This window comes from Notothenia rossii (assembly GCF_949606895.1).
Source record: "Notothenia rossii genome assembly, chromosome: 5".
NCBI lineage: Eukaryota > Metazoa > Chordata > Actinopteri > Perciformes > Nototheniidae > Notothenia > Notothenia rossii.
This window is the reverse complement of record NC_136903.1, coordinates 82,679,023-82,698,043: the sequence shown is the minus strand read 5'-3', so window position 1 is coordinate 82,698,043 and position 19,021 is coordinate 82,679,023. Positions and strand designations below refer to the sequence as shown.

Below are 19,021 nucleotides of genomic sequence, written 5' to 3'. Positions count from 1 at the left end.
CACGCACACGTTCATACATCGGCCATACAGAGCAAGAAGGGGTTCAATATCTTCAAAATGCGGACTGGAAGAGCCAGGTACATGACCACTAATCCTCCAGTTGGTGGAAAACCTTCTCCGCCTCCTGACCCGCCCTAAATGGTTAACACCATACTTGCACAAGGCAGACCTCATTATTCTTTCAACACTTTCATTTAAGTCATTAATGTTATCTCAGTAGCAACAGTTTGCTGTGTTGTTATGATGCTCAACAATGTCTAAAGGAATTCGAGGCCCACAAAACAAACACAGTCCAATGAACAGCTTACGAAGGTGACACCAAAATAGGCCTAAGATAAAAATTCAAAAGGCTTAAGCTGATAGGAAAGCTTATAACAATTCTTATGACAAGATAAATGGCGATGCTTCATGGTTTCTGATTACACACTTACACCCACACACACATTTGTATGATCTGTTGTGTTGACGGTTGTTTCCAGCGTGCCATAGGTTTTTCCACTTGTGAGTAGGAAACATTCTAACATCTAACTCAACCTGAAACAAGAAAGTTAAACTCCCCCAAGCTAGCGCAGTGCTAACCGCTAGCTTCACTTTGTGCATCTCTTCACACCTTGCTAGCATGCCGGCCCACTGCCTGGTGGTAAAGTGTGCAGCTGCTGGTTCCTGTAATGTTGCTCATAGTCATATCATTTTCAGTGGTGAGTTACACCTTTGCACTCCCTGTGTGTCATCTGACCGCTTCTCAGAATTGATTATGATGCACTTATGTGGTCAGACCATTTCTGTAAGCTGTGTACAGTTATTAAAGGGGAATTTGAGGTTTGATTAAGCAACGCTGACATCTGTTTCCAAAAGTGTTGAGCTTTTGTTGATGTGGTTTCTTATCAGTCTTGATCTGTAGCCCAAACTCCTCTTCTAGTTGGAGCAAGTTCACCTTAACTTACACAAACCGTGCAGAGCCAATCCTCCAAATGATCGGGGTGTCTTTTTTTGGCCTGACGTGAGGCCTGTTGCTAGGGGAAGGCCTGCAGGCGGGAGGCTGGAGGGAGGGTCAGATCTTTACAAAGCCAAACAGCTGAAGCGAAGGCCCGCTGAAGCACTTGCAGCTGCAGCTGTCAGTCACATGGCTTACAGTAAAATGGGTGACAGTGAGAAGGGGAAGAAGGATGAGAAAATAGGGAGGGAGGGAGGGAGGGGGATGTGAGTAGTGTCAGATCAGGGTGACATCACCAACATGTCGAAAGAGGAATGGTGGAGGAGGCAGCAGGAGGGTACGAAAGAAGGCGAGCTCATGCTTACGGCCCGTCCACACAGCAGCGTTAAAAAAATCTTCCAACGCTTCTGCCCATTGACTTTGAATGGGGTGACGTCACTTTGCCTCGCTTTTCGCCGAACTGCATTGTGGGGAAGCAAAGCGAAGATTTCCAGGATTTCCTAGATTTTCAGGATTCAAACTTTAAGCAATGTTCAACTTTTGAAGCTGAGGTGGAAGCGTCAGCCAATCAAATCCCGTTTATGCAAATCTGAGAGTAAAAGCACTAGCCAATCAAACCGCGTGTAAGCTGGGAGAGACATGGGAGTTCATTTCCTCATATTCCAAACGAGAAATTACGGTAGCAAATCACCCGGTTCTTTACGACCAGTAACTATTTACCGGGATACAAACCGGAGGAACCAGGCATGGAGGGAGGTGGCAGAGACAGTGGGTGAAACTGGTAGGTTTTCGCCTGTTTGGGGATTTTATATATATATATATATATATATATATATATTGCTCGCATAAAATCCCCGGGGTTTATTGCTTTGTATGTCGGGGCGGGAGATTCATGTGATTGGTTGTTGGTCGCGTTGCTCGCAAAAAATCCCCAAGCTTTCAGACACGCCCACCTCCAAGATTTTCAAGATTTTTTTAACGCTGCTGTGTGGACGGGCCGTTGGGGTTATTCCCAAAATGCAATGCTCAGCTTCCCCCTCGCCAACCATCAAGCACTCCGTTGTGAGACTGTGTGTGTGAGACTGGAGTGTTTCTGTGCCATTGGTGGAGTTCGTCTGGAATGTCGTCTGACTAGAAGTTTGTGCGAGACACTGGTTAACACACACACACACACACACACACACACACACACACACACACACACACACACACACACACACGCGGACGGACGGAGAATCTGTCTTCAGACCCTTATCCCAAAGTAAACCCGGCTGAGGTTGCGGTTACACGAGTGTATCAGTGTGCTGATGTTAAACGGCAAGTTTCCACGATTTCTGGCATTCTAATTGTTCAATTGAGTGAATTCCTGCGGTGACGGGCGGTACTGGGGAAAAGTTAAAACATTGTAATCGTATATTTTTGGTTTTAATTACTGCAATCATCCTACTTTGCCACACGCCGGACTCAATAAAACACCTTGAAATAAGTGAGACACTTTTTAGAGAGAGACGTTTCAAAAATAAATATGGTTGCATTTAACCTGTGATGCTAACAAACTCTTTATAGACGTTTATCATCATTTCTATTAGTAATGGTACTAAATATGACTTGAAGATTTTTATTTCAATCCAGCAGCTGTCAGGGTTGCTCATTTTTAACTTTTACAAAGATAATCATCAGACTGAAATGTTATCAGCACATTGATATTTGAAGCTATCTGACTCAGAATCTCCGAGAGCTGACACTTACAAAGAAGCCGACTCACTCCTGTGGACGCGCCCCATATAGGAAAATATAAAATAGCTCAGTACTATTAAAATAAAACTAAAGGAGTAGGGCTAAAGAAGAAGGAGTGAGCTGGACTTATTTTCCCTGCTTCCCTTTTCTCTTTGTTTTTAATCTCATGCTTGGTTGAGAAGTGACTTTTATTTGGCCTGTTCTCCGCTTCCTGTAGCTTTCATCCCCTTCCTTAAACTGACATGTCCAGCAGTTCTTTTTGATTACTGCCGTTCTCCTGGAATTCATTAGATACAGATAAGCCTGACTTTATGATTGAAGAACTGCAGTTGAAACTTTTAAACTATCATAGATCCATCACAACAGAAACATATCATCAACAACACTCTTAAAATAAAAAGTCACAGGACAAACCAACCAAATGCCAGGCTCCCACAATGCACTTGGTGAGCCCAGTGCCATCCCGCAGACTCCCAGAATGCCTCAGCAGGATGCTCAAAAAAAAAGCAACAGTTTTAAAAACACAGTGTCAAAGTGACAGCAGAGCAGCACAAACTTTCCCATTGTGCTCATCGCCGGGCCAGCCGACATCAAAGCGCTTCTTTAAAACAGCTCGGGATAGAAATCATATGGCCCGCTGGATGATCTGATTTTGAAATAAATCTCCTTTTGTCCCCACCGCCGGCTTCAAACGCGAGGGACGGGCCAAACATTCGGCTCCAGAGATGACACTGGAAACTGTGGAATGGGCTCGCTAGTGTAAACCGCTGTTGCACTTTCCATGCATCAAAAGAAGTGTCAAAATGAGCCGGGCTCATGCTAATCAGATGGTCAATGGGGCAGGGTAATGAGATTTGGAATTAAGTGGAATCAAGGCGAATAAGGCCCCCGGACATCAAAGGGAACGAGGGTGAGCCGGGCTCGTCTTTATCAGAAATGTCACCGGCCGTATGATAATCAGATTTTATAAACGCTACTATTGTATGCGCGGACTTCAAACGCGACAAGGCTTTAGCCGTCTCTCACACACAGCTGGGCCCTGACTTTGGGAGGGAGAGAGAGAGAGGATCTGGGTTGAGTGGTGTAAAGGAGAACGGAGCGAGAGAACGAGTGAGGGAGGTCGGCCTCTCCCACTAGTTTGAGACTGATCTGTTTTTCCCATCAAAGGTCACCAGCTGTTGACCCCTCCTCACCCCTTCATCTCCCCCCTCTCTTTCTCCTCCCCCATTCTTTCCCTCCCCCATTCTTTCCCTCCCCTCTTTGCTCAGGCTCACTGTAGCCACTGTCTGTTGCTCTGTCCCATGTGTGCGTCTGTTATTTGTGCTGTGTGTGTGTGTGTGTGTGTGTGTGTGTGTGTGTGTGTGTGTGTGTGTGTGTGTGTGTGTGTGTGTGTGTGTGTGTGTGTGTGTGTGTGTGTGTGTGTGTGTGTGTGTGTGTGTGTGTGTGTGTGTGTGTGTGTGTGTGTGTGTGTGTGTGTGTGTGTGTGTGTTTGCATGGCTCATTCTTAACCATTTCTGCCACTGTTTATTCAGGTGGGCCACTGTGGTGTGACCCCTCCTCCGCTCAGACACCAATGAATATCTGTGTGTGTGTGTGTGTGTGTGTGTGTGTGTGTGTGTGTGTGTGTGTGTGTGTGTGTGTGTGTGTGTGTGTGTGTGTGTGTGTGTGTGTGTGTGTGTGTGTGTGTGTGTGTGTGTGTGTGTGTGTGTGTGTGTGTGTGTGTGTGTGTGTGTGTGTGTGTGTGTGTGTGTGTGTGTGTGTGTGTGTGTGTGTGTGTGTGTGTGTGTGTGTGTGTGTGTGTGTGTGTGTGTGTGTGTGTGTGTGTGTCCTGGCTGAAGGCTAGAAAGGAAGCAGGAAGGAGGGACTGACCTTGTTTTGACGAGTTTGACTGGTGGAACACCTGCTCTCTCTCTCTCTGTCTCTTTCCCTCTGGCTCTCTCTGTCACACACTCGTACACACACCTTGCTGAAAAGTCAAGAGAACAATCTCTGAACTTTAGAACGAAGGAAGTCTTTTGTCAAGTCATTTTCACATGCTGTCAAACTCTCTATTGGTGGAGGTAATTGATCTTACCATACAGTTGAATCGGCTTGTGATGCAGGTCATAGACACACTGCCTGTTGTGTCTCATGCCTGCATATTGTGGGAATGGCTTGACTTTGGGTCATCAGTGTGGATCATCAGGTTTGGACCCATTTAGGACTGCTCCATGTTGGGACATGTGGGCATAATCGCATGGCCTTGGGGAACAGAAGAGATTTAAATACCACATCTTGCTTAAAACCAACAGCTCAAGAACAGACTTCATTTGTAGCTTTCACATGAATATTTATATATTTATACGCTCTCTTTCTTGGCTTTCCACTAACCCGTTTTACATAGAGATCGCTGTAATACACTTAAGATATCCTGCCATGCCGGCTGTCCCTGTTCAGCTCTGTGACTATCTCTGTGGCGGGCAGAGGGTAAGGGTCGGAACAACACTGTCCCCCAATCTGTGCTCGTACCCTTTATACGACGCAGAATAACATGCCCTCTTTTAATAGTCTATGTGAAAAGAGCTACTCTCTCACTCGTTAGTCGTGACTTTTTTAGTTTTTTTTTTTTTAGACCAGTCGGGTAAATGAAAGTGATACCAAATGAAATTCCCATCCCTAGTTAGCACCCAGGCATGTGTCAAATGTGTCACCCGGCAAAGGCTTTCATGTGTGCTCGGATAACACTGGCTATCACGCTCATGTATGCACACATGCCTACACAGACACAGACCTGCTGTAGCAACATGGATGCCTGTGTGTGTGTTTAGTGTTTGTCTGCTTTGCATATTCTATATGTACTGTAAACACCTGTCTGTATGTCTGTCAGTGTGTTTGCACTAGAGTACGGCTGTGTTTGGGCTTCTTATGTGGCCTCTGGCAGTCCATAAGCTCCCCTGACACGTACGTTTGTGTCCCGGTGAGTGTGTCTATCACTTTGGCCGTCCAGCAGTGTGTCTCGTAAGTCTGCCTTCTGATTCTCCAAAATTAAATAGTTAGTCTAACACTTTCTTGAGTGGAGAACCTTCAAATTGGAGTGGAGAAACTTCCCATTTTAAACTTAGAAGGGGGATATGCCATGTCCCCCTTCTGGTACAACTAGCTTCATTTTCAGATTTCCCACCAAAAAGTAGTCATTTGAATGTTTTGGAAGCCTTTTCAAGATGGTTGAGTTTCGCTTCTTATTTATTTAGTCTTATTTGGCTAGAACTTCTTGGAAATCACAAAGCCCTCTCCCCATTCCATCACACACTGAAGTACTCCTAAATCCCCCTTCGAGTGGCTGTGGTTGATCACCGAGGCCCCATCCATCTAACAGATGTATTTTGCGTCTAAGCTCTGTTTAGAACCACAGGTGTCCTTGGGATTGTTTAAAGAAGGCCAGCCTCTGTTGGGAAGCTCTTAAAGTACACACTTTGTGGTGGATGAAGACCACTTTATTCTGTGTACTCTGCTCTCTTTGTGTCTGAGAGTGGGTTTAGAGAAGGCGGGGGATTCGGATTGTCTTGTGTTGGTGATGGGGAAAGGAAAGTGAAGTTGAGCAGGGTGATTTATTTTCAGGTTGTGATATGGACACTCGGTATGGTGGAGTTGGAGGCCTGTGAGTTGTTTCCACACTTCCCTAATGCTTTTCTTGTATGTGTTTTTTATTTTCCAGCCATCATAATAAGATCCGCAGTATAGACGGCAGGCGGACCAGAGAGCTGGCTTCTGTGGAAACCCTGGACCTGAGCAATAATGATATCACTGAGCTGCGAGGGCACTGCTTTCCTGCAGGCCTGCAAATCAGACACCTGTAAGTTCAATCTCTAATTATCACTGTGACACCAATCTTTAAAAAGAAAGGCACTTCAATAAAATAAGATGATATTTAACTTAAGGGGTCAAAATAACGTTTTCTAGGGGAACATCTCCCTAATAAAAGTGCAATTCAGCATTAATATCTTATTTTTTACTAATATATAATAATAATAATAATAATAATAAACAGTTTATATTGTAGTTTACAATATATATTGTTGTTCAATGTGCACATGAATACTTTAACTAGGTTTTTTATAAATATGTTTACTTTAATGTACCTTTTTATTGCACATTCTTACTTTAACTTCTTATGTTTATATAAATACTTAACATTCAAATATTTTTTAGATGGATTTCATTCTGCAAAAGAGCAACTGTCATGAAAATCAATTTCCCCCAGGGATAAATATAGTGATCGGATTAATGTCATTGATTGTGATGTAATATTGCTTTTTAGAAACGGGGCCCTTGAGGTTTGTTACCACTCTCTAATGCCACATCGTACGGTTTCTGCCTCCAGGTACCTTAGCAACAACAAAATCTCTTTGTTGGAGCTCGGAGCTCTGGACCATCTGGGCGCGACTCTCCAGGTCCTGAGACTGAGCCGAAACCGCATCGGCCAGATCCCCGTGAAGGCCTTCCAGCTCCCCAGGCTCACCCAGCTGTAAGTACCACTGGATTCCATCACGACATCAACACACAGTTATGTTTTGATCTGCAAAAATTTTATATTTCCGTCATTTTAGCCGGAAAATGATCCCAATTGTAGCCTAAATAAAGACATTATGGAATTGAAAGTATTTAAGAGTTGAACCGAGGAGTCGTGTCTGTTGATCGAGCTCTGTGTGTTTACCGTTTAGAGCGCTATTAGTGTGAGCTACACCTTTAGGGACGGATAAGGTCTGACTAGGCAAACACCGGAGCCACATTGTTAGTGATTTATTGCCTTCTTCAGTAGTTAGCTCATTCCCCGCACCATTATCTTCGTAACCCCCCCCCCCGTTCGGCCTCGCGGTGAAGTCGACCAATTTGTACCTCAACGCCTCCTCTCTGGAGACCCAATGGATTCCTGCAATGGGAGTCTTCCCCCATTGTGGCTCCAGGAGCTCCCCCAGGTGCCTCTTTGTTGGACAGGTGGCCCCAGTGACACTTGTACAAACTTATGAGGATGTTTATCTTTGCCAACCTGAGGGCTTTTAAAACCGTCGCATACCAAATGTACAGAATCACTGCAGAGAGGTCTCACGCCTTATATGCAAGAATAAAACAAACTGGTGTTAGATATGTTATAGTTAAACTGTTATTTCATAAGTTATTTGTAAGCTACAGCCTGTGGCCTCATGGCACAACTGGAAAGGACACCACTGAGGAAAGCCTGTTAATCTGGGGGTTTGTTAGCTACACAATGCTCCAACTGAAGCGTGCAGGCTACAGGACTCCTTAGTTTTGACTTCAGTGTGATGGATGGTCATATAGAATGAGGGGTGAAACATTCCTCAGTCAAAAAGAGAGTGGAAAAAAGTGTGTTTCCTGCTTTTAAGATGTGGGTCATATTCTTGACAGATCTTTTTACTAAGAATGATTAATTGCCTTACAGTTTTTTTTCCCATGATCAGTTTGATGCATTTCTTCCGTCTGTCCCGCAGTGAGCTGCACAGGAACCGTATCCGTCTGGTGGAGGGTCTCACCTTCAAGGGTCTGTCCAGCCTGGAGGTGCTCAAGCTGCACAGAAACAACATCAACAAACTGACCGACGGCGCCTTCTGGGACCTGGCCAAGATGAAAGTCCTGTACGTAAAAAAAAAAAAAAAAAACTGAAACAGTATCAATAATATATTTACAGGAAATGACAAACGTGTCCTTTTTATTCTTTTGCACAACTGTCCTTCCAGCTCAGAATTAAGAAAACATTTACAATCAATTAGCACCACCTAAACTGAGCAGTTGCTAAATAAACTTAAATACTCACCTACCAAACCATATAAGAGCTTTTTGTCCCTTCCTGAACTTTCCCACTCGCAACCACAACAACACCCATTCCTGTAAACCTGCCATTTCTACACTTTACTCCAATTACATGCAAAATAACAAAGTAATTGTCACAAATTGCATTGCACTTGTCAGAAACGCCTCTGCCAGCTGAGCGAATTGAAATTCCCGACATCCTTCTGCCCGTAAACCATTTTTTCAAGATCCTTCAAAAAAATTCACTAACACTTATTCTGCTCGTTTTTCACTCGTGCAGTCACCTGGACTACAACAGCCTGATGGAGGTGAACAGCGGCTCCCTGTACGGCCTCTCCTCCCTCCAGCAGTTATTCCTCAGCAACAACTCCATCGCCCGCATCAACCCTGACGGATGGAAGTTCTGCCAGAAGCTGAGGGAACTGTGAGTACAAGCATACACATGAGCCAGAGCACCTCCTCTCGCAAAATAACATTAAGTAGATTGATAGCTCTATTTTCTAAGCCTGGAATGATGAGTGCAGTTGAAGAGAAGTCAACAGAGAATGTGCTACATAGTTACATTTTTTTGAATCTTGAAGAAGCAGAAACATCCCTTTTTAAAATCGTTCCTGTCCGTCTCTTGGGATTTAAACCGTTTTAAACCTATATCCTGAGAATTCAACACTCCCCACCCACAACCATATCTCCCATCTACCTTCCCTAGGGTTACATGACATTGTGCTTTAACACTCAATACACCACGCTATTCTCAGAATAAGCCTGTTTATCCTATAATTAGAGCCGGGGCTCAACAGCACTCAACCTCTCCGACAAGACGTTTTTGTTCTGGATTCTGAAGCGCCGAGGGTTTGTCAAACCAGCGTGTAATCCTCTAGCGCTCGTGTTGTGGTAATTACACCGAGGGATCACCTTCGCGGCCTTTGTCTACCCAACGAAGAGTTATTATCTGAGAGTCTTTCCTGTTCGGCTGACACGGCGGGTGCTATCGCTGCTCTAAAGTGCTCTGCTCAGCTGAGGCGTTGCTAACTGCGAGGCGGCCTGGGGGTTTCCGTGGCGCCGCTGTTTGTTTATGTGTAACAGTCAGATGGGATAAAGAGGTAGATGTTAGCTTGCTCTCAATGCCGCTTCCTGTGCGCACGTCTGGGAATGACAGATTGCTCCCAGCGCCATCCCCTGAATCATCCCCCCCCCAGGCAGCGGTTATTTATTATTTCTTTCTAGAATGATGATAAACCCCATGAGTGATAGAAGAGAGTGACTCGTCCTTATGAAGAGCCTCATATTGCATTCCCAAAGCTGGCAGCGAGAGGAGAATCTAGGCTGCACACATGACTGGTCAAGCAAACCTGAGGCCACCGAGACAGACAGCGAGGGCCACAGGGAGGGCAATGAAATGCACAATGCTGCCTTTGACTACTGTTTGAAAGCTACTTGTTGTTGCTTATAATCAACAGGTATTACACGCATGCTATGAAACAACAGTCAGTCACTTTTTTTGTTGAAGAAGCTACTGTTTATGCCCCATTTGGATATCCTTAAGCCTGAGCCTATATGAAAATATGTAGCATTTTGAGGGCTGCCGTACCCTTAAGCGTCATTCTATTCCCCTGGGGTTTACCACACACTCAAGTAGGCCTATAAATGGAGGTTGCAGACATGTAAAGTTCCAACCGAGAGTTTATTTTCTTCCCTGTCGAAAGGTTAAGACCTCGGCTGAGCTCTAAACGTCTGCTAAGCCCATTCTCTGTTCACATCTTGAGGTGAGGGTGGAAATCACAATGGAAAAAGCACATTACAGAGTGGCAAATAGAAATTATATCAGCCGTGAAATTCAAGTATAATGATGTCGTGAGCTGCTGCCTCAGCGTTTGGCCAACCTGTCTTCTCCTTCAGGACCTCACACAGAACACTTCTCTCCCCCCTTTTTTCCCCTCTCGTTCTGTCTGCCTGCTGTCTGTCTCACACTATGATTCTCTCTCCAGGAATCTGTCCTATAACAACTTGACTCGTCTGGATGAAGGCAGCCTGGCCGTGCTGGGAGATCTCCACTCGCTCCGTCTGGGCCACAACTCCATCAGCCACATCACCGAGGGAGCCTTCAGAGGCCTCAAGTCCGTACGCACCCTGTAAGTACTCCCCCCCCCCAAGCCCCCAAACAACCCACTCATTACGGCTTTCCCCCTGCTGGCAATAAGGCTAGGATGTTCCATTTGGGAGCAATGAGAGCTGAGATGACTTATATTGGTTTTGCCTCTGTGATATTTGATAGAACTCCCTTCATTAGACTTCAGAAAGCGGGAGGAGGTGTTTACCTTTCAACGGTTTTGATCTCATTTGCATTCATGACTTTTCCTTTTACTCTCTCGAGGCGTTCATGAATCCCTTTTGTTGCAGTTTCTGCGGCAACTCCTTATTTTTCCTGCGTCTTTTCCCCACTTTGTTCCATTTGTTTGGTTCTGTTATTTTTCTCTCCAACAAACTTGGATCTAAAAGTGTTCTGTGTCGCCCACCTCCCTCAAGATCCTATGACAGGCCATGAATTTAGACAGAGGTTTTCTTTCCACCTTTTTGCACAGAAAGCTCCAAACAGGAAGGACAAGGAGAGAGTGAAAGGGAGAAAGTCAGGGGGATAAATCCAGGAGAAAGACTTGGGGGTCTTGGGTTCCTAACCAATGTCCTTTTGGCTGTGCCTCGTACCAGTGACAGAGCCAGAGAGGGGAGTCGTGCCAGAGCTCGCTAGACAAGCTCTCAGTAACGACAGGGGGGGCAAGCCAACGCACAGAAGGGTGAGACCAGCGACAGAGGAGGGGACAGATAGGGAGCTGACAACATGAGACCTATCATCATGTTTTCCTTCTCCATCTTGATTTGTTTGCATGATCTCTCCTCTTGTATCACCGCTGCGCTCCTTGTCTTTGAGGCAGGCCCTAATCTAATCAGTGGAGGGGAGCGTGGGCCTAGGCCGGGCCCTGAAAAAGGGGCCGGGGGGAGCTTTAATTGGGCCCGCGCTGCTGGTCGTGCTGGCATGGGGCTGGAGCCTGCGACGGGGTGTGAAAGCTCAAAACAAGCCAGCCTGCCCTCTAATTCGGCCACGGGGGTCACTGGCTCATCAGCGCCCCCCCCCCCTCTTCTCAGTGCTCCGGGTCTCCATGCTCTACAGCCCCCACCACTGGCCTTGCTTTAACAAGGCAACGGCCATTCACATCCAACCAGCCAGAAAGAGGAGGACATTGGCAGCCTCTGTCGGGCCCCGACTAAGAAAGCAGCCAATGGGGACTGAAAAGAATCAGCTCGAAAAGCAAAGGGGGAGATGAAGAAGAGGGGGGGGAGGGGGGGGGGGGGGGCTATTGTGGAGAAGTTTGAGGGTGTGGCTGATCATCAACCGCAAATACCTTTTTCTCAACTTTGAAAGGAAGTCTTTTAATGGTTCAGAGGAATCCCACTCTGTTGTTTTTCTTCTCGATTAGCGATGACTTCACCTCCAGAGGTAGTCCTTAGACCTTTGCAAGTGGAAATGAAGGGCAAGTGTTTGGAAACCCCCAAAGCCTTCTTTCTCTCCATAGAATCCATTTGCTCTTAGACGGCCACTGACCTTATTAACAATCTTGGGTTTTAGTTTTGCCTGTGCCATCAGACAAACAAACTCAACTGTCGCCTCAGCGCTGTGTTCCCGCCAATCTCTCCATGGCGTCATGAATTATACATGTGTTTCCCTGTGCTGATACCTCCCTCAACGCACCAACATGCGCACTCCCCCCCCCTACCCCTCAAAGGAAAGAATGCGCTTGGTTGGCAGAGCAGAGCGGCAGAGTGGCTCTTAAGGCCAGGTGCAGAGGGGGGTGGGGGGGGGGGGGGGGGGTGGTGTTGGGAGGGCGGGGGGGAGCGGGAGTGTGGGCGAAAGGGGTAACCCGTGACTTCCAGACCAGCCTCTGCCAGGGCTGTGAAACGCTTCAGCGCTGGCAGACCCTGTTTCCCCTCCCTCCTTCCATCTCTCTTATCCCCGTCCTTTCTCTCTTTCTCCACAGGGAGCTGGACCATAACGACATCTCGGGGACAATAGAGGACACCAACGGGGCCTTCTCTGGATTGGACAGCCTCAACAAGCTGTAAGTGTCTCCCTCCTCCTCCTCCTCTCCTTCTCGTCCAACCCCTCCTTTTCATCCCTCTGTCCTCCCCTGCCACTGATTCTCTCCGTCCCAAAGACACAGAATGAGTTCTCATGTTGCGTCCAAAAGGTTCACCTCCCAATCTGAACTCACCCCTCATTGCCAGCTTAGTTTAGTTCAATTTAAGCAGCTATCTGTCCCCTCAGGACCCCACACTTTAATTGGTAGGGAAGTGTCGGCACTGACAATGATTTATATGGCCCCTCTGAGTTTTTTGACAAGCTGCGTTGATGGAACTTCCAAAGCCAATTATTTACCCGCTACTTCCTGTAAAAGTTGTGCCAGCTCTATCTGGCTTGTATATCACGAGTGCATTGTTTCACCCAGCTTTATAGCCCAACTGGGTTTTCTTTGCCGCTAACAAGGAGATAGAGTGTGAGTCATTTTTCTACATCTTTTCACCATTACTCGTCAGTGACGGCTGATAAATGTCGAGAGTTGGCACGTTGATAAATTACAGCGGACCCAGTCTCTGGCACTGAGCGGCAATCATCAACCTTCAGGATGAAAAGATGATGTCCAGCCAAGATGGTTCCCAGTGTGAGCGCGGCTGAAAGAGAAGGAACGGGAGAGAGAGAGGCAGAAAGGGGCTTTTCTTCTTCGCTGGCAGGGGGTTCGCTCCCCAATAGGCTTATTTCTATTTCTCCCCTCCATGCCTCCGCTCCTCTCGTCCCCCTGTTTCCCAGTCCCTGTTGTTAGGAACTAACAGAGGGTAAAATCGAAGGCTGAATTCAGTCATCAACATCAAACGCCTCGCGCGCCCCGCCCTCTGACCCTGCCCCCTTTGGTGCACGGCGTTGGCGGAAGCTGCCCACTGCATCCCAACGCTGGCAGAGAGAGCCATGGGAAAACCAAAAAGATGCAAAAAAGGAAGGGCTGAGACATCAAAGTGTCCACCTCTCACACTGGCTTTCCGTAAAGCTGCTTGTCGCCCCATGGGAGGGAAGTGACAGATCTAAGCCAAGGAACATGATGATTAGATCTTGGGTTGAATGTGTTATTCTGATAGCCTTAGTATATTCCCTAAAACTAAAAACATCCAAACTTGTCGCCCCCGTGATAAGACAGCCGTTTGTTTGTGTGTACATATGGATGGGCCGGAGCACCGGGGTCTTCATTGTGAAGCAGCCAGGCGTGTCTCCTCTTCCTGTGAAGTGAAGGCTACAACAGGAGAGGAGCGAGGGAGGGGGGGGGGGGGGGGCAAGAGATTATGACCTCAAATCAGCAAACTCACTTCTCCCCGACCCGACACACTCACATGGCTTCACGTATGTTCTTACAAGCTCCGCAGGGGAAAGGAACTTCCACACACACACACACACACACACACACACACACACACACACACACACACACACACACACACACACACACACACACACACACACACACACACACACACACACACACACACACTGCTCTGGTCAATGCTATTGAATTCTAATAAAGATAAAAGTGGTCTTTGAAGAGCAGCGCAGAGCCCAGGTGACCCCCTCCCCCCCTCCCTTCCTCACACTTCAACCCTTCCTCCCCGCTAATCTCCACACAGTTCAGATTTCCAATACTTCAATCTCCCCCCCCCCCCCTCCCCTCCCCTCCCTCTTATCAGATTCAGCCTTGCTAATTGTGCTTCTCTCCCCCCCCCCTCCTTCTCTCTCTTGTCACCCTCTCCTTCTCTCTCTCTTCATCTATCCACACCCTTCATGTTTGGAAACGGCAGGACTCTGTTTGGAAACAAGATCAAGTCGGTGGCCAAGAAAGCCTTCTCTGGCTTGGAGACCCTGGAACACCTGTGAGTATCCCACAATGCTTTTCTGCCCCTCCTCCCAAAGCCAGAGAGAGAAAGTAAGGAGGAGAGGGTGCAGTGTCGGGGTGGTGGTGGAGGGGGGGAGGGTACAGGGATTGCCAAAAGTAGCTGGCAGAGAGCAGGCCGCTAGCAATTTAATAGCGTCTTTGTAAAAGGAGAAGACAGAGGCTTTTGCGACGCCCAGCTGCCTCGCTCTCGTTAGCCTAGCTCAGGAACAAAGTTATTGAGCATGTGGCCAGATCCGCAGAAGAAATGGAATTCCTATAAGCTCTTTCACAGGCCTCATGTCAAACCAGGGCAGGGAGGGAAGGAAAAGCTGGCATGTATCCTCAGATACACAGGCCTCGAGTCAGATCCTCGCTAATGAGAGCTGCTGTAATGTGAACACAGTGGATGAGACGCTGTGTAATGTGAACACAGTGGATGAGACGCTGTGTAATGTGAACACAGTGGATGAGACGCTGTGTAATGTCCCAACAGGAACTTGGGGGAGAATGCTATCCGTTCCATCCAGCCCGACGCCTTCAGCAAAATGAAGAACCTCAAAACACTGTGAGTTCTGTCGATGCATTCAAACAAATACACATCAGAAGTCTCATACATGCAGGAACTTGAAGCTACAAACTCATTCCCTCGGTGCTTTTTGGCGTCAGGAACACATATCAGTTACAGGTGCAATAGACGTGATATATAACACACACACTCCTCTGCAGTATCATCCAGAGCGACAGCTTCCTGTGTGACTGCCAGCTTCAATGGCTGCCCGACTGGCTGGTGACCCGCGGTCTGACGGCCGGCGCCAACGCTTCCTGCGCTCACCCCGAGAGCCTCAAAGGCACCAGCGTGTTCCAGGCTCCGCCCAGCAGCTTCGTGTGCGGTGAGTGCAGCGCATGCTGGCTGTGTTTATGTGGGCGGATGTGTTGTGAAAAGAGGCAGCGGCGGGCCGAGCTAACAGCTTGGCGCTGTTCTGTTGTTTACATAGTTGCACATATTTGTTTGTGTGGTGTTTTGGAACTCTTGCTAATGGATCCTTATGTGTTTTTTATTAGCCTCTTTTAGTCCGTTTAAGCATAGCAAGCAGACACCTACTGCTGAGGGACTTTTCCACTGTGATGCTTCCAACGCACTTTGTCTTCGTCCCTCAAATGACTGTCCTCACTCCGAGTCTACTCTTCTGACTCTCCATCTTACGCTTGATCTCTTCTAACTCTTAACTCATTTCTATCCGTCCCCCTTCAGACGACCTCCCAAAGCCCCAGATCACGGTGCAGCCGGAGACCTCCGTGACGGTCCTCGGCAGCGACGTGCGTCTCACGTGCACGGCGGCGAGCAGCAGCACCTCCCCCATGACCTTCGCCTGGCGTAAGGACCAGGAGCTGCTTCGCCACGCCGAGACGGAGAACTACGCCCACGTGCGCGCTCATCACCAAGGCACAACGTCCGAAGTGCCGAGTGCAAACGGAGACGTGATGGAGTACACCACCATCCTGCACCTGCGGCACGTCACCTTCGCCCACGAGGGCCGCTACCAGTGCATCATCACCAACCACTTCGGCTCCACCTACTCCACCAAGGCCCGCCTCGTCGTCAACGGTAGGTTTCTTAAACAAAAGGTTGTATTAAAGCATTAAATAGGCGTGAGCAAGAGGATTATTGGAGGTCCAGCATCATGCTAAGCTAAGCTAAGCTAAGAGAGAGAGAAAAGAACCCTCCACCTTCCCTGTTGATGTGTGTGTGTGTGATTACATCATTTCCACCGAATGAAATGCCTGTTTACGTTACACTAATCTGAGTTTGACAGCGGAGGTTGAGATTAGTGGCCATGCTGAGTTTTTTCTCCTTCCATTGAATAAAGTCTTCTCTTTCTTGCTCGGCCTCCTTCTCTCCCAGGATGGTATTCGGAACAAACTGATTTATCTGCATGTCAGCGGCTAACAGTGGCCAGCTCTTCTGCACTCTGTCACTCAGCTTTTCGAGTGGAGGGTATTCATGTGGAGATCCTGGGTCTGAATCTTAGCTTTGAAGTGAAATGGCAGAATTAGGGTTAGTGGTTTCTTGCTGTGGCGTACACGTCATACATGTAACAGTCAAGTAGGTTCAGGGGCTTGTGCTCAGACGTTCAGATGCCAGCACCAGCTGTGAATGCGTGGGTAGAAGTGTGAAGAGTGTGTAATGCTCTGTAATCCCGAACGACAGCTGTGAAGGTTCTTAACGCAAAATAACTGCAGGTGTGAAAGTGTAGAACTAGGAATGAGGGAATGGCTTCTGAACTAAAAACACAGTTTCTGTTGGAGATGTTTTCACACAGCCGGATCCTGACACGTCTCTTCTGCCCACAGTCCTCCCGTCCTTCATGAAGACGCCCCGGGACAGCACCATCCGGACGGGCCACACGGCGAGGCTGGAGTGCGCCGCAGAGGGCCACCCGACGCCGCAGATCGCCTGGCAGAAAGACGGCGGCACCGACTTCCCCGCCGCCCGGGAGCGCCGAATGCACGTGATGCCCGACGACGACGTGTTCTTCATCATGGACGTGAAGCCGGAGGACATGGGCGTGTACAGCTGCACCGCCAAGAACACGGCCGGCACCGTCTCCGCCAACGCCACTCTCACCGTGTTGGGTAAGAGCCCCTTTTTCTTTCCTCTACCTCTTTCTCGGTGTTTAGTTGAGCTAATAGCGACACATGTTTGACTCCAGTGTTGATGGCGTTCCCACAGCCTCACATGGCGTTCCCGAAGCCTCACATGGCGTTCAGTTGGGATTCGGTCCGAGGCCGCAGAATGAGAGCTTTATATTTTTCTTTTCTCGGCAGCTGTGGCCTTGCTGCAGGTCAACGGCCAAAGGTCACAGTTGGGGGGTCAAAGGGGGGGATGGTGGTGAAGCAAAGGGGGGGGGACTCACAGAGGGGTGTTTGTTAGGCATTCCCACCCCCACCCCTTTCTCCTCTCTCGGTGGGAGGGACAGTTATGGCTGCTTCACTGCAGGCCTCAGTGCTCCCACTTTATTGGCTGTTTTACACTGTTAAATCAAACAAAACGGAGCGGCTCTCCTACAACCATCTGGACACAGATCATCTTTGTGCTTTGTCTCGGGAAAAGCAATCCCTTGTTGACCAGAGGTTTTTTTTTTTAAAAAGGGGGGGGGGGGGGGGGTTTCTTTGCTAAATAGTGACAGGCCTTAAAGTTCCCCTTTAGGGCTCGGATGTGTCTATATTTAACGCGGACGTTTCTGTGACACATTGTGCGACTTGTGGGAAAATGTACAACAGTTCAGGCCGAGTGCTAATCCACTCAACAATGTCAAATATTGAAGCAGGCGGCCATGCCTCCGGACCGAATCTGTGATGTTTGGGTTTGAGAGATGGAGGGGGAAGGAGAGGATGAAGGGGGGGGTGGGGCTGCAGTCGAGGGGCCCCATGTCTGGAAAAGAGTGGCGGGGGAGAAAAATGGGAGCCAAAGAAGAACTGGAATGGTGAAGTTGGTGTGTGTGTTTGGGTGGGGGGGGGAAGGTGAGTGGGATTTAGAGAAAGAAAGAAGGGGGGGGGGGGTTGATAGAGATGGAGAAAGTATTGATGGAGGAGAGAGGGGCATCTGAAGTGGGTTAAGTGAGATCTCTTAATCTGTGTATGTCCCACTGTGAAGGGAAGTGCTCTGTCTGAGAGGACACACACACACACACACACACACACACACACACACACACACACACACACACACACACACACACACACACACACACACACACACACACACACACACACACACACACACACACACACACACACACACCCTCTCTCAATGTGCCCCATTGAGCATATTGAGAAGTTGCCGGGGAAACACCGACAACATTGTTCCTGAGAGGATCCCGTCCCGAGGGGGATCTTGTTTGTGTGCTGTAATTAAAATGTATGATGAAGTGATGTGAGAACCTGCTTCAGATAACATCTCAGGTGTAGAAATAGGATAGTTTGATGAGACTGAGAAGTGGTGGGGTATCAAACTCAGGACATGTCACTCTGTGCTCGACTGCCTCACCTGTCTGTAATTCATACTGTGAAGCAGAACCAGCTGACTTACAGTTCCTTTATTCGTCCCACAGAGGGGGGATGTACAGCAAGAGTTAAGATAGAGACAAAACCTAAAACACTATTAGATAAATGGCATGCACATAATATTTAAAATAAAAATTACAGTACCTATTTTTTATAACTGATATGTATTTATTTAGGATAGGCCTCTTGAAATGGACCATCTCATTTTCAAGGGAGGCCTTACATATATAACAAATAACAAGACAGTAAAAAATAATTGGAAAAAAATAATACAATAAAATCTATCAGAGACAAAAATGTTATACAATACAAATGTGGACATTGTTGGGGAAACTTCTGAAGCAATTGGAGTCAGGACTCAAAGAGAGACACGATGGAGAGCTGGAGCTTTAATGGCAAACACTGACGGGTTTATTTGGAGCTTCGGCCGGAGAATTCACAAAACATGTCCAAGAGTCAGAGGTTCTGACTTCACGTCAATTCTGAAGAACTCTACCCCAGACCCATGTATTTAGCT

General features: G+C 47.7%; 1 protein-coding gene across 1 annotated transcript in view; it reads left to right on the top strand.

Annotated features, from left to right (window-relative positions):
• The window catches only part of lrig1 (leucine-rich repeats and immunoglobulin-like domains 1), a 35,825-nt gene that overhangs the window by 13,737 nt on the left and 3,067 nt on the right, over positions 1-19,021 (top strand). The window contains exons 4-14 of the mRNA XM_079681628.1: positions 6,366-6,503; positions 7,032-7,175; positions 8,158-8,301; positions 8,757-8,900; positions 10,462-10,605; positions 12,505-12,585; positions 14,366-14,437; positions 14,933-15,004; positions 15,166-15,329; positions 15,692-16,045; positions 16,792-17,073. Coding sequence (XP_079537754.1) covers positions 6,366-6,503; positions 7,032-7,175; positions 8,158-8,301; positions 8,757-8,900; positions 10,462-10,605; positions 12,505-12,585; positions 14,366-14,437; positions 14,933-15,004; positions 15,166-15,329; positions 15,692-16,045; positions 16,792-17,073 — 1,739 coding nt within the window. The remainder of the gene's footprint in view (positions 1-6,365; positions 6,504-7,031; positions 7,176-8,157; positions 8,302-8,756; positions 8,901-10,461; positions 10,606-12,504; positions 12,586-14,365; positions 14,438-14,932; positions 15,005-15,165; positions 15,330-15,691; positions 16,046-16,791; positions 17,074-19,021) is intronic.